Here is a 15,165-nt window from a genome sequence, read left to right as displayed (position 1 = left end):
TGGCTGAACGCCAGCTGCCTCTTAAAGGGACAGTCCTAGCGAAACACCTGCTGCCTCTTAAAGGGACAGTCCTGGCTGAACGCCAGCTGCCTCTTAAAGGGACAGTCCTAGCTAAACACCTGCTGCCTCTTAAAGGGACAGTCCTAGCAAAACACCAGCTGCCTCTTAAAGGGGACAGTCCTGGCTGAACACCAGCTGCCTCTTAAAGGGACAGTCCTAGCTAAACACCTGCTGCCTCTTAAAGGGACAGTCCTGGCTGAACACCAGCTGCCTCTTAAAGGGACAGTCCTGGCTGAACACCTGCTGCCTCTTAAAAGGGACAGTCCTAGCTAAACAGCAGCTGCCTCTTAAAGGGACAGTCCTGGCTGAACACCAGCTGCCTCTTAAAGGGACAGTCCTAGCAAAACACCAGCTGTCTCTTAAAGGGACAGTCCTGGCTGAACACCAGCTGCCTCTTAAAGGGACAGTCCTAGCTAAACACCAGCTGCCTCTTAAAGGGACAGTCCTGGCTGAACACCAGCTGCCTCTCAAAGGGGCAGGCTGAGGTTCCGCCTGCCCGGTATCCCGTTACGAGGTGACGCAGTGTGAGACTGTCGCTGTACAACATCAGGGCGTGGGCCCGCTCACTGCGAGCAATGCCACGGTTGTGGGGGGGGAAGCAAAGCGAGTCGAGGGATGGAAAGTAAACAAAACGACTGACTTGTCGCTATTCTGCCGCAGGAGGCCCTGAAAATACCAGCCTGTCCACTCTGGAATCATCGGCGTCGCGTCTGGTGGTGAGTGTCCCCTTAAACGTAAAACTCTGCTCGACGGGATTAAGGATCGCGGGTTTGTACCGGGCGTTCTCACCTTCCTCAGCAGGCGTCCCACGAAACGTCACCACCCGAGCCCTGCGTGTGACGCCCGGTCGCTCTGACCGTGCAGGCAGTTAGTGCACAGCAAGAACCCACAGGCAGCAAATCAGTTCTATGACCAAGTTAATCTGATGTTGTTGCTTCTCCCCGGTGGTGTTGGTTTGAGGGATAAAAATTCCGCCCCAGGACCCCGGGGAGAACTCCCCCCTGCTCTTCTTCCAATAGTGGCCATGGGATCTTTTACACCCACCTGAGAGGGGCAGACGGGGCCCTCGGTTTAACATCTCGTCCGAAAGACGGCCCCTCCGACAGTGCGGCGCTCCCTCAGTACTGACCCTCCGACAGTGCGGCGCTCCCTCAGTACCGACCCTCCGACAGTGCGGCGCTCCCTCAGTACTGACCCTCCGACAGTGCGGCGCTCCCTCAGTACCGACCCTCCGACAGTGCGGCGCTCCCTCAGTACTGACCCTCCGACAGTGCGGCGCTCCCTCAGTACCGACCCTCCGACAGTGCGGCGCTCCCTCAGTACTGACCCTCCGACAGTGCGGCGCTCCCTCAGTACCGACCCTCCGACAGTGCGGCGCTCCCTCAGTACCGACCCTCCGACAGTGCGGCGCTCCCTCAGTACTGACCCTCCGACAGTGCGGCGCTCTCTCAGTACCGACCCTCCGACAGTGCGGAGCTCCCTCAGTACCGACCCTCCGACAGTGCGGCGCTCCCTCAGTACCAACCCTCCGACAGTGCGGCGCTCCCTCAGTACTGACCCTCCGACAGTGCGGCGCTCCCTCAGTCCTGGGCAACTGGGGAGTGTCGGCCTGGGTTTTGAGGTTCAACTCTCTGGACTGGGGCTCGCACCCATGACCTTTTGACTCAGGCACGAGTGAGTGACCAACTGAGCCACATCCGAGGGGAGGCGGAGGGAGGGTGGGAAGGGGACGAGGCTGGGAATGGGTGTCCATGTCTCTCACCTGATTCTCACTGTGCTCTCCAGGCCTGTGGATCCAATGTCCCCCAGACTTGTATCTCGAATATGCATCTGAATGGCATTTGCTATATCTTCAATGAGAATCTCGAGCAATTCGAGAGTCTGAAACCCATGCACGAAGGTAAGAGTCAGTCGCCATCAACAACTGAAAGAGAGAGAGAGAGAGGGAGCGAGAGAGAGAGAGGGAGAGAGAGAGAGAGGGAGCGAGAGAGAGAGAGAGAGAGGGAGAGAGAGGGAGAGAGAGAGAGGGGGAGCGAGAGAGAGGGAGCGAGAGAGAGAGGGAGAGAGAGAGAGAGGGAGCGAGAGAGAGAGAGGGAGAGGAGCGAGAGAGAGGGAGAGAGAGAGAGAGAGGGAGGGAGAGAGAGAGAGAGAGAGAGAGATAAAGTGAGAGACAAAGAAAGAAAGAGAGAGAGAGAGACAGAGGGAGAGGGAGAGGGAGAGGGAGAGGGGGAGAGAAGGAAAGAGAGAGAGAGTCAGAGAGAGAGACAGAGAGAGAGAGAGATAAAGTGAGAGACAAAGAAAGAAAGAGGGAGAGAGACAGAGAGGGAGAGAGGGAGAGAGGGAGAGAGAGAGAGGGAGAGAGAGGGAGAGAGAGAGGGAGAGAGAGGGAGAGAGAGTGAGAGGGAGAGGGGGGAGAGAAGGAAAGAGAGAGAGAGTCAGAGAGAGAGGGAGAGAGAAAGAGGGAGAGAGAGAGATAAAGTGAGAGAGTAAGAGAAAGAGAGAGAGAGGGAAAGGGAGAGCGAGAGAGCGAGAGAGAAAGAGAGAGAATGAGAGACAGAGAGAGAGACAGACAGAAGAGAGAGATAGAGATAGAGTGAGACACAGAGAGAGAATGAAGGAAAGAGAGAGAAAGAGAGAGAAAGAAACAGAGAAAGAGAGAGAGAAAGTCCCTCAGCACTGACCCTCCGACAGTGCGGCGCTCCCTCAGTACCGACCCTCCGACAGTGCGGCGCTCCCTCAGTACCGACCCTCGACAGTGCGGCGCTCCCTCAGTACCGACCCTCCGACAGTGCGGCGCTCCCTCAGTACCGACCCTCCGACAGTGCGGCGCTCCCTCAGTACCGACCCTCCGACAGTGCGGCGCTCCCTCAGTACCGACCCTCCGACAGTGCGGCGCTCCCTCAGTACCGACCCTCCGACAGTGCGGCGCTCCCTCAGTACCGACCCTCCGACAGTGCGGCGCTCCCTCAGTACCGACCCTCCGACAGTGCGGCGCTCCCTCAGTCCTGGCACCAGGGGATGCCGGCCTGTATTTTGGAGCTGTCGTCTCTGGAGCGAGTGTGGGGCTCGAACCCACGACCTTGTGAGTCGGAGACGAGACTGAGCGAGCTGCTCCCCCAAGGGATGTCCACACGTGAGATGGGACGTGGTGGGGTTCAGGTGGTCGCAAAGACCGTAGCCTCAGGTTGTCCTCTCCCCCGCCGCCCCAATGGGAACACGAATTCCCTCGCCAACTAAGAGAGTCTTCCTCCCTCGTTCTCCCTCCCTCTCTCGCAGAATGCACCGTGGTCCAAGTCGATGTGGTCTTTCTGTTTGATGGATCGAACAGCCTGACAAAGCGCGATTTGGAGAATAACAAGAGATTCATGTTGGAAATGATGATGGATTCTGACCATGAGGTCATGCAGGTCAGTGAGTGGGTCGGGGGGGGGGAGGAGGGGGTCACTGGGGGGAGGGGGGGTCATTGGGGGGAGGGGGGGGTCACTGGGGGGAGGGGGGTCACTGGGGGGAGGGGGGGGTCACTGGGGGGAGGGGGGGGTCACTGGGGGAGGGGGGGTCACTGGGGGGAGGGGGGGGGTCACTGGGGGGAGGGGGGGTCACTGGGGGAGGGGGAGAATCTCTCTGCCGCTCAACCTTTGAACCAATGAACCGGGGAACCGTTGACCCTTTGAACCATTGAATCTTTGAAACTTTGAACCGTTGAACCTTTGAACTTTTGAATCTTTGAATCTTTGAACCTTTGAACTTTTGAAACTTTGAACATTTGAACCTTTGAACTTTTGAACCTTTGAACTTTTGAACATTTGAACATTTGAACCTTTGAACTTTTGAACCTTTGAACTTTTGAACTTTTGAACCATTGAACCTTTGAACTTTTGAACCTTTGAATCTTTGAACCTTTGAACATTTGAAACTTTGAACCTTTGAACTTTTGAACCGTTGAACCTTTGAACTTTGAATCTTTGAACTTTTGAACCTTTGAAACTTTGAACTTTTGAATCTTTGAACTTTTGAACCTTTGAACTTTTTGAACATTTGAAACTTTGAACTTTTGAACCTTTGAACTTTTTGAACTTTTGAAGCTTTGAACTTTTGAATCTTTGAACTTTTTGAACTTTTGAAGCTTTGAACTTTTGAATCTTTGAACCGTTGAACATTTGAACCTTTGAACCTTTGAACTTTTGAATGTTTGTACCTTTGAACTTTTGAATCTTTGAACTTTTGAACCTTTGAACATTTGAACATTTGAACCTTTGAACTTTTGAATCTTTGAACCTTTGAACTTTTGAACCTTTGAACCTTTGAACTTTTGAACCTTTGAACCTTTGAACTTTTGAATCTTTGAACCTTTGAACTTTTGAATCTTTGAACTTTTGAAACTTTGAACATTTGAACTTTTCAACCTTTGAACATTTGAACCTTTGAAACTTTGAATCTTTGAACCTTTAAAACTTTGAACTTTTGAATCTTTGAACCTTTGAACCTTTGAACTTTTGAATCTTTGAACCTTTGAACCTTTGAACTTTTGAATCTTTGAACCTTTGAACTTTTGAATCTTTGAACTTTTGAAACTTTGAACCTTTAAAACTTTGAACTTTTGAATCTTTGAACCTTTGAACCTTTGAACTTTTGAATCTTTGAACCTTTGAACCTTTGAACTTTTGAATCTTTGAACCTTTGAACTTTTGAATCTTTGAACATTTGAAACTTTGAACATTTGAACCTTTGAACTTTTGAATCTTTGAAACTTTGAACATTTGAACCTTTGAACTTTTGAATCTTTGAACCTTTGAACTTTTGAATCTTTGAACTTTTGAAACTTTGAACATTTGAACTTTTCAACCTTTGAACATTTGAACATTTGAAACTTTGAATCTTTGAACCTTTGAACTTTTGAATCTTTGAACTTTTGAACCTTTGAACCTTTGAATCTTTGAACCTTTAAAACTTTGAACTTTTGAATCTTTGAACCTTTGAACCTTTGAACTTTTGAATCTTGGAACCTTTGAACTTTTGAATCTTTGAACCTTTGAACTTTTGAATCTTTGAACCTTTAAAACTTTGAACTTTTGAATCTTTGAACCTTTGAACCTTTGAACTTTTGAATCTTTGAACCTTTGAACCTTTGAACTTTTGAATCTTTGAACCTTTGAACTTTTGAACCTTTGAACCTTTGAACTTTTGAACTTTTGAATCTTTGAACCTTTGAACTTTTGAACCTTTGAACCTTTGAACTTTTGAACCTTTGAACCTTTGAACCTTTGAACTTTTGAATCTTTGAACCTTTGAACTTTTGAATCTTTGAACTTTTGAACTTTTGAATCTTTGAACCTTTGAACTTTTGAACCTTTGAACCTTTGAACTTTTGAACCTTTGAACCTTTGAACCTTTGAACTTTTGAATCTTTGAACCTTTGAACTTTTGAATCTTTGAACATTTGAAACTTTGAACATTTGAACCTTTGAACTTTTGAATCTTTGAACCTTTGAACTTTTGAATCTTTGAACTTTTGAACTTTTCAACCTTTGAACATTTGAACATTTGAAACTTTGAATCTTTGAACCTTAAAACTTTGAACTTTTGAATCTTTGAACCTTTGAACCTTTGAACTTTTGAATCTTTGAACCTTTGAACCTTTGAACTTTTGAATCTTTGAACCTTTGAACTTTTGAATCTTTGAACTTTTGAAACTTTGAACTTTTGAATCTTTGAACCTTTAAAACTTTGAACTTTTGAATCTTTGAACCTTTGAACCTTTGAACTTTTGAATCTTTGAACCTTTGAACCTTTGAACTTTTGAATCTTTGAACCTTTGAACTTTTGAATCTTTGAACTTTTGAAACTTTGAACATTTGAACTTTTCAACCTTTGAACATTTGAACATTTGAAACTTTGAATCTTTGAACCTTTGAACTTTTGAATCTTTGAACTTTTGAACCTTTGAACTTTTGAATCTTTGAACCTTTAAAACTTTGAACTTTTGAATCTTTGAACCTTTGAACCTTTGAACTTTTGAATCTTTGAAACGTTGAACCTTTGAACTTTTGAATCTTTGAACCTTTAAAACTTTGAACTTTTGAATCTTTGAACCTTTGAACCTTTGAACTTTTGAATCTTTGAACTTTTGAACCTTTGAACATTTGAACATTTGAACATTTGAACCTTTGAACTTTTGAATCTTTGAACCTTTGAACTTTTGAACCTTTGAACCTTTGAACTTTTGAATCTTTGAACCTTTGAACCTTTGAACTTTTGAATCTTTGAAGCTTTGAACTTTTGAATCTTTGAACTTTTGAACCTTTGAACTTTTGAACTTTTGAACCTTTGAACTTTTGAACCTTTGAACCTTTGAACTTTTGAATCTTTGAACCTTTGAACCTTTGAACTTTTGAACTTTTGAATCTTTGAACTTTTGAACCTTTGAAGTTTTGAATCTTTGAACCTTTGAACCTTTGAACTTTTGAATCTTTGAACTTTTGAACCTTTGAAACTTTGAACTTTTGAACCTTTGAACTTTTTGAACTTTTGAAGCTTTGAACTTTTGAAGATTTGAACTTTTGAATCTTTGAACTTTTGAACCTTTGAACTTTTGAACCTTTGAAACTTTGAACTTTTGAACCTTTGAACTTTTTGAACTTTTGAAGCTTTGAACTTTTGAATCTTTGAACTTTTGAACCTTTGAACTTTTGAACATTTGAACCTTTGAACTTTTGAATCTTTGAACATTTGAACTTATGTACCTTTGAACCTTTGAACTTTTGAATCTTTGAACCTTTGAACCTTTGAACTTTTGAATCTTTGAACTTCTGAACCTTTGAAACTTTGAACTTTTGAATCTTTGAACTTTTGAACCTTTGAACTTTTTGAACATTTGAAACTTTGAACTTTTGAACCTTTGAACTTTTTGAACTTTTGAAGCTTTGAACTTTTGAATCTTTGAACTTTTTGAACTTTTGAAGCTTTGAACTTTTGAAGATTTGAACTTTTGAATCTTTGAACTTTTGAACCTTTGAACTTTTGAACCTTTGAAACTTTGAACTTTTGAACCTTTGAACTTTTTGAACTTTTGAAGCTTTGAACTTTTGAATCTTTGAACTTTTGAACCTTTGAACTTTTGAACATTTGAACCTTTGAACTTTTGAATCTTTGAACATTTGAACTTATGTACCTTTGAACCTTTGAACTTTTGAATCTTTGAACCTTTGAACCTTTGAACTTTTGAATCTTTGAACTTCTGAACCTTTGAAACTTTGAACTTTTGAATCTTTGAACTTTTGAACCTTTGAACTTTTTGAACATTTGAAACTTTGAACTTTTGAACCTTTGAACTTTTTGAACTTTTGAAGCTTTGAACTTTTGAATCTTTGAACTTTTTGAACTTTTGAAGCTTTGAACTTTTGAATCTTTGAACCGTTGAACATTTGAACCTTTGAACCTTTGAACTTTTGAATGTTTGTACCTTTGAACTTTTGAATCTTTGAACTTTTGAACCTTTGAACATTTGAACATTTGAACCTTTGAACTTTTGAATCTTTGAACCTTTGAACTTTTGAACCTTTGAACCTTTGAACTTTTGAACCTTTGAACCTTTGAACTTTTGAATCTTTGAACCTTTGAACTTTTGAATCTTTGAACATTTGAAACTTTGAACATTTGAACCTTTGAACTTTTGAATCTTTGAAACTTTGAACATTTGAACCTTTGAACTTTTGAATCTTTGAACCTTTGAACTTTTGAATCTTTGAACTTTTGAAACTTTGAACATTTGAACTTTTCAACCTTTGAACATTTGAACATTTGAAACTTTGAATCTTTGAACCTTTAAAACTTTGAACTTTTGAATCTTTGAACCTTTGAACCTTTGAACTTTTGAATCTTTGAACCTTTGAACCTTTGAACTTTTGAATCTTTGAACCTTTGAACTTTTGAATCTTTGAACTTTTGAAACTTTGAACTTTTGAATCTTTGAACCTTTAAAACTTTGAACTTTTGAATCTTTGAACCTTTGAACCTTTGAACTTTTGAATCTTTGAACCTTTGAACCTTTGAACTTTTGAATCTTTGAACCTTTGAACTTTTGAATCTTTGAACTTTTGAAACTTTGAACATTTGAACTTTTCAACCTTTGAACATTTGAACATTTGAAACTTTGAATCTTTGAACCTTTGAACTTTTGAATCTTTGAACTTTTGAACCTTTGAACCTTTGAATCTTTGAACCTTTAAAACTTTGAACTTTTGAATCTTTGAACCTTTGAACCTTTGAACTTTTGAATCTTGGAACCTTTGAACTTTTGAATCTTTGAACCTTTGAACTTTTGAATCTTTGAACCTTTAAAACTTTGAACTTTTGAATCTTTGAACCTTTGAACCTTTGAACTTTTGAATCATTGAACCTTTGAACTTTTGAACCTTTGAACCTTTGAACTTTTGAACCTTTGAACCTTTGAACCTTTGAACTTTTGAATCTTTGAACCTTTGAACATTTGAATCTTTGAACATTTGAAACTTTGAACATTTGAACCTTTGAACTTTTGAATCTTTGAACCTTTGAACTTTTGAATCTTTGAACTTTTGAAACTTTGAACATTTGAACTTTTCAACCTTTGAACATTTGAACATTTGAAACTTTGAATCTTTGAACCTTTAAAACTTTGAACTTTTGAATCTTTGAACCTTTGATCCTTTGAACTTTTGAATCTTTGAACCTTTGAACCTTTGAAATTTTGAATCTTTGAACCTTTGAACTTTTGAATCTTTGAACTTTTGAAACTTTGAACTTTTGAATCTTTGAACCTTTAAAACTTTGAACTTTTGAATCTTTGAACCTTTGAACCTTTGAACTTTTGAATCTTTGAAACGTTGAACCTTTGAACTTTTGAATCTTTGAACCTTTGAACTTTTGAATCTTTGAACTTTTGAAACTTTGAACATTTGAACTTTTCAACCTTTGAACATTTGAACATTTGAAACTTTGAATCTTTGAACCTTTGAACTTTTGAATCTTTGAACTTTTGAACCTTTGAACTTTTGAATCTTTGAACCTTTAAAACTTTGAACTTTTGAATCTTTGAACCTTTGAACCTTTGAACTTTTGAATCTTTGAAACGTTGAACCTTTGAACTTTTGAATCTTTGAACCTTTGAACTTTTGAATCTTTGAACTTTTGAAACTTTGAACATTTGAACTTTTCAACCTTTGAACATTTGAACATTTGAAACTTTGAATCTTTGAACCTTTGAACTTTTGAATCTTTGAACTTTTGAACCTTTGAACTTTTGAATCTTTGAACCTTTAAAACTTTGAACTTTTGAATCTTTGAACCTTTGAACCTTTGAACTTTTGAATCTTTGAAACGTTGAACCTTTGAACTTTTGAATCTTTGAACCTTTAAAACTTTGAACTTTTGAATCTTTGAACTTTTGAACCTTTGAACATTTGAACATTTGAACCTTTGAACTTTTGAATCTTTGAACCTTTGAACTTTTGAACCTTTGAACCTTTGAACTTTTGAATCTTTGAACCTTTAAACCTTTGAACTTTTGAACTTTTGAATCTTTGAACTTTTGAACCTTTGAACTTTTGAACATTTGAACCTTTGAACTTTTGAATCTTTGAACCTTTGAACCTTTGAACTTTTGAATCTTTGAACTTCTGAACCTTTGAACTTTTGAATCTTTGAACATTTGAAACTTTGAACCTTTGAACATTTGAACATTTGAAACTTTGAACTTTTGAACCTTTGAACCTTTGAACTTTTGAATTTTTGAACTTTTGAACCTTTGAACCTTTGAACTTTTGAATTTTTGAACTTTTGAACCTTTGAACCTTTGAACTTTTGAATCTTTGAACCTTTGAACTTTTGAACCTTTGAACCTCTGAAATTTTGAATCTTTGAACTTTTGAAACTTTGAACATTTGAACATTTGAACCTTTGAACTTTTGAATCTTTGAACCTTTGAAATTTTGAATCTTTGAACTTTTGAACCTTTGAACTTTTGAATCTTTGAACCTTTGAACTTTTCAACCTTTGAACATTTGAACATTTGAAACTTTGAACTTTTGAACCTTTGAACTTTTGAATCTTTGAACCGTTGAACATTTGAACCTTTGAACCTTTGAACTTTTGAATGTTTGTACCTTTGAACTTTTGAATCTTTGAACTTTTGAACCTTTGAACTTTTGAACCTTTGAACCTTTGAACTTTTGAACCTTTAAACTTTTGAACCTTTGAACTTTTGAACATTTGAACATTTGAACATTTGAACCTTTGAACCTTTGAACTTTTGAACCTTTGAACTTTTGAATCTTTGAACCTTTGAACCTTTGAGCTTTTGAATCTTTGAACCTTTGAACTTTTGAACCTTTGAACCTTTGAACTTTTGAATCTTTGAACCTTTGAACTTTTGAATATTTGAACTTTTGAACCTTTGAACCTTTGAACATTTGAACTTTTGAAGCTTTGAACTTTTGAATCTTTGAACTTTTGAACCTTTGAACTTTTGAATCTTTGAACCTTTGAACCTTTGAGCTTTTGAATCTTTGAACCTTTGAACTTTTGAACCTTTGAACCTTTGAACTTTTGAATCTTTGAACCTTTGAACTTTTGAATATTTGAACTTTTGAACCTTTGAACCTTTGAACATTTGAACTTTTGAAGCTTTGAACTTTTGAATCTTTGAACCTTTGAACTTTTAAACATTTGAACCTTTGAACATTTGAACTTTTGAACCTTTGCACTTTTGAACCTTTGAACCTTTGAACCTTTGAACTTTTGAACTTTTGAACCTTTGAACATTTGAACCTTTGAACATTTGAACATTTGAACTTTTGAACTTTTGAACATTTGAACCTTTGAACCTTTGAACTTTTGAACTTTTGAACCTTTGAACATTTGAACCTTTGAACATTTGAACATTCGAACTTTTGAACTTTTGAACATTTGAACCTTTGAACATTTGAACTTTTGAACCTTTGAACCTTTGAACATTTGAACTTTTGAACCTTTGAACTTTTGAACATTTGAACCTTTGAACATTTGAACCTTTGAACTTTTGTGCATTTGAACCGTTGAATCTTTGAACCTTTGAACTTTTGAACTTTTGAACCTTTGAACTTTTGGACCTTTGAACCGTTGATTCTTTGAACGTTTGAATGTTCGAACTTTTAAACTTTTGAACCTTTGAACTTTTGAACCTTTGAACTTTTGCACCTTTGAACCTTTGAACTTTTGAACCTTTGAATCTTTGTACTATTGCACTAGTTGTGGATTGATACAGGGCTATGGGGAGAGAGCGGGGCAGTGGGATTAGTTTGGGGATTGATACAGGGCTATGGGGAGAGAGCGGGGCAGTGGGATTAGTTTGGGGATTGATACAGGGCTATGGGGAGAGAGCGGGGCAGTGGGATTAGTTTGGGGATCGATACAGGACTATGGGGAGAGAGCGGGGCAGTGGGATTAGTTTGGGGATCGATACAGGACTATGGGGAGAGAGCGGGGCAGTGGGATTAGTTTGGGGATCGATACAGGGCTATGGGGAGAGAGCGGGGCAGTGGGATTAGTTTGGGGATCGATACAGGGCTATGGGGAGAGAGCGGGGCAGTGGGATTAGTTTGGGGATTGATACAGGGCTATGGGGAGAGAGCGGGGCAGTGGGATTAGTTTGGGGATTGATACAGGGCTATGGGGAGAGAGCGGGGCAGTGGGATTAGTTTGGGGATTGATACAGGGCTATGGGGAGAGAGCGGGGCAGTGGGATTAGTTTGGGGATCGATACAGGACTATGGGGAGAGAGCGGGGCAGTGGGATTAGTTTGGGGATCGATACAGGGCTATGGGGAGAGAGCGGGGCAGTGGGATTAGTTTGGGGATCGATACAGGGCTATGGGGAGAGAGCGGGGCAGTGGGATTAGTTTGGGGATTGATACAGGGCTATGGGGAGAGAGCGGGGCAGTGGGATTAGTTTGGGGATTGATACAGGGCTATGGGGAGAGAGCGGGGCAGTGGGATTAGTTTGGGGATTGATACAGGGCTATGGGGAGAGTGCGGGGCAGTGGGATTAGTTTGGGGATTGATACAGGGCTATGGGGGAGAGAGCGGGGCAGTGGGATTAGTTTGGGGATTGATACAGGGCTATGGGGGAGAGAGCGGGGCAGTGGGATTAGTTTGGGGATTGATACAGGGCTATGGGGAGAGTGCGGGGCAGTGGGATTAGTTTGGGGATTGATACAGGGCTATGGGGAGAGAGCGGGGCAGTGGGATTAGTTTGGGGATTGATACAGGGCTATGGGGAGAGAGCGGGGCAGTGGGATTAGTTTGGGGATCGATACAGGACTATGGGGAGAGAGCGGGGCAGTGGGATTAGTTTGGGGATCGATACAGGGCTATGGGGAGAGAGCGGGGCAGTGGGATTAGTTTGGGGATCGATACAGGGCTATGGGGAGAGAGCGGGGCAGTGGGATTAGTTTGGGGATTGATACAGGGCTATGGGGAGAGAGCGGGGCAGTGGGATTAGTTTGGGGATTGATACAGGGCTATGGGGAGAGAGCGGGGCAGTGGGATTAGTTTGGGGATTGATACAGGGCTATGGGGAGAGAGCGGGGCAGTGGGATTAGTTTGGGGATCGATACAGGACTATGGGGAGAGAGCGGGGCAGTGGGATTAGTTTGGGGATCGATACAGGGCTATGGGGAGAGAGCGGGGCAGTGGGATTAGTTTGGGGATCGATACAGGGCTATGGGGAGAGAGCGGGGCAGTGGGATTAGTTTGGGGATTGATACAGGGCTATGGGGAGAGAGCGGGGCAGTGGGATTAGTTTGGGGATTGATACAGGGCTATGGGGAGAGAGCGGGGCAGTGGGATTAGTTTGGGGATTGATACAGGGCTATGGGGAGAGAGCGGGGCAGTGGGATTAGTTTGGGGATTGATACAGGGCTATGGGGAGAGTGCGGGGCAGTGGGATTAGTTTGGGGATTGATACAGGGCTATGGGGGAGAGAGCGGGGCAGTGGGATTAGTTTGGGGATTGACACAGGGCTATGGGGAGAGTGCGGGGCAGTGAGATTAGTTTGGGGATTGATACAGGACTATGGGGAGAGAGCTCTCGGCTTGTCTTGCCTGTATCTCACGACCCCCTCTCTGTTCAGTTCGCCGTCGTACAATACTCAGGCAGGCAAAGGCTGGAGATGAGTTTCCACACTTTTCGTGACAAGTCGACAGATCTGAAGACGGTGATGGATTCGATCGAACTGATGGAAAGTGTCACACTCACAGCCACGGCAATCAACTATGTGATGTGAGTAGTAAAGGGGGCAGGTAAAAGGGAGGAGGTTTGGGGAGGGCAAATGCGGAGGAGGTCACAGAGCGGCTGTCTCCATATCTGACTGGGGCCCCGTCTTTTCCACTCCCTCTCCCCTCTCGTCCCGTAGAAAGAAGGTGTTCACCAAGGAGGCGGGGGCCAGGGACGGGGCCACCAGGCTGCTGATTGTGATCACCGATGGTGAGGCCACCACCGGTGACCTGGACATCAACAAGACCATCGAGTTGGCGAAGGAAAAGGGCATCGTCCGCTGTGCAATCGGGGTAAGGAGATACCTCCGTGTTCGTGGGGCCAAGCAGGGTGTCCATGTGAGAGTGTGTGCCTGAGTTTGAGTGAGTGTGTGCGTGAGTGTGAGGGAGTGAGTGTGAGTTTGTCCGAAGAGGTGATGGCAATAGTTAACGAGTGATAATCCTCACAAAGGTGGGGAAGGATTTCGAAGCAGGAAGTAAAGGTGAGCAGATGCTGAAAACCATTGCCTCGTCTCCGAGTTACCTGATTAAAGTGAAGAGGTACGAAGACCTGCAAAGTATCTTCGAGGGACTGAAGACCAAGATCTACAATATCGAGGGTAAGACATCCGATCGAACCCTCACCTCAACCCCTCAATCCCTCACCTCAACCTTGCATCCCCTCATCTCAACCCCACAATCCCTAATCTCAATCCCTCACCTCAACCCCTCAATCCCTCACCTCAACCCCTCAATCCCTCACCTCAACACCTCAATCCCTCACCTCAACCCTGCATCCCCTCATCTCAACCCCACAATCCCTAATCTCAACCCCACAATCCCTAATCTCAACCCCTCAATCCCTCACCTCAACCCCTCAATCCCTCACCTCAACCCTGCATTCCCTCACCTCAACCCTGCATCCCCTCATCTCAACCCCACAATCCCTCATCTCAACCCCACAATCCCTAATCTCAACCCCTCAATCCCTAATCTCAACCCCTCAATCCCTCAGCTCAACACCTCAATCCCTCACCTCAACCCTGCATTCCCTCACCTCAACCCTGCATCCCCTCATCTCAACCCCACAATCCCTCACCTCAACCCCTCAATCCCTCACCTCAACCCTCCATCCCCTCATCTCAACCCCACAATCCCTAATCTCAACCCCTCAATCCCTCATCTCAACCCCTCAATCCCTCACCTCAACCTCTCAATCCCTCACCTCAACCCCTCAATCCCTCACCTCAACCCTGCATCCCCTCATCTCAACCCCTCAATCCCTCACCTCAACCTCTCAATCCCTCACCTCAACCCCTCAATCCCTCACCTCAACCCTGCATCCCCTCATCTCAACCCCACAATCCCTAATCTCAACCCCTCAATCCCTCACCTCAACCCCTCAATCCCTCACCTCAACCCTGCATTCCCTCACCTCAACCCTGCATCCCCTCATCTCAACCCCACAATCCCTCACCTCAACCCCTCAATCCCTCACCTCAACCCTCCATCCCCTCATCTCAACCCCACAATCCCTAATCTCAACCCCTCAATCCCTCATCTCAACCCCTCAATCCCTCACCTCAATCTCTCAATCCCTCACCTCAACCCCTCAATCCCTCACCTCAACCCTGCATCCCCTCATCTCAACCCCACAATCCCTAATCTCAACCCCTCAATCCCTCATCTCAACCTCTCAATCCCTCACCTCAACCCCTCAATCCCACACCTCAACTCCTCAATCTCTCACCTCAACCTCTCAATCCCTCACCTCAACTCCTCAATCCCACAGCTCAACTGCTCAATCCCTCACCTCAACCCCTTAATCCCTCACCTCAACT

General features: G+C 43.0%; 1 protein-coding gene across 3 annotated transcripts in view; it reads left to right on the top strand.

The window, feature by feature from the left end:
- LOC137318078 (integrin alpha-X-like) overlaps nt 1-15,165 on the top strand; it is a 72,724-nt gene that overhangs the window by 19,670 nt on the left and 37,889 nt on the right. For all 3 annotated transcript variants that reach the window (XM_067981045.1, XM_067981043.1, XM_067981042.1), the window contains exons 4-9: nt 721-776; nt 1,846-1,960; nt 3,337-3,467; nt 13,204-13,352; nt 13,486-13,639; nt 13,797-13,944. In XM_067981045.1, coding sequence (XP_067837146.1) covers nt 721-776; nt 1,846-1,960; nt 3,337-3,467; nt 13,204-13,352; nt 13,486-13,639; nt 13,797-13,944 — 753 coding nt within the window. The remainder of the gene's footprint in view (nt 1-720; nt 777-1,845; nt 1,961-3,336; nt 3,468-13,203; nt 13,353-13,485; nt 13,640-13,796; nt 13,945-15,165) is intronic.

The sequence above is a fragment of the Heptranchias perlo genome, unplaced genomic scaffold (assembly GCF_035084215.1).
Source record: "Heptranchias perlo isolate sHepPer1 unplaced genomic scaffold, sHepPer1.hap1 HAP1_SCAFFOLD_641, whole genome shotgun sequence".
NCBI classification, from domain to species: domain Eukaryota; kingdom Metazoa; phylum Chordata; class Chondrichthyes; order Hexanchiformes; family Hexanchidae; genus Heptranchias; species Heptranchias perlo.
Note: the sequence above shows the minus strand (reverse complement) of the source record. Positions and strands in the feature narration are given on the sequence as shown.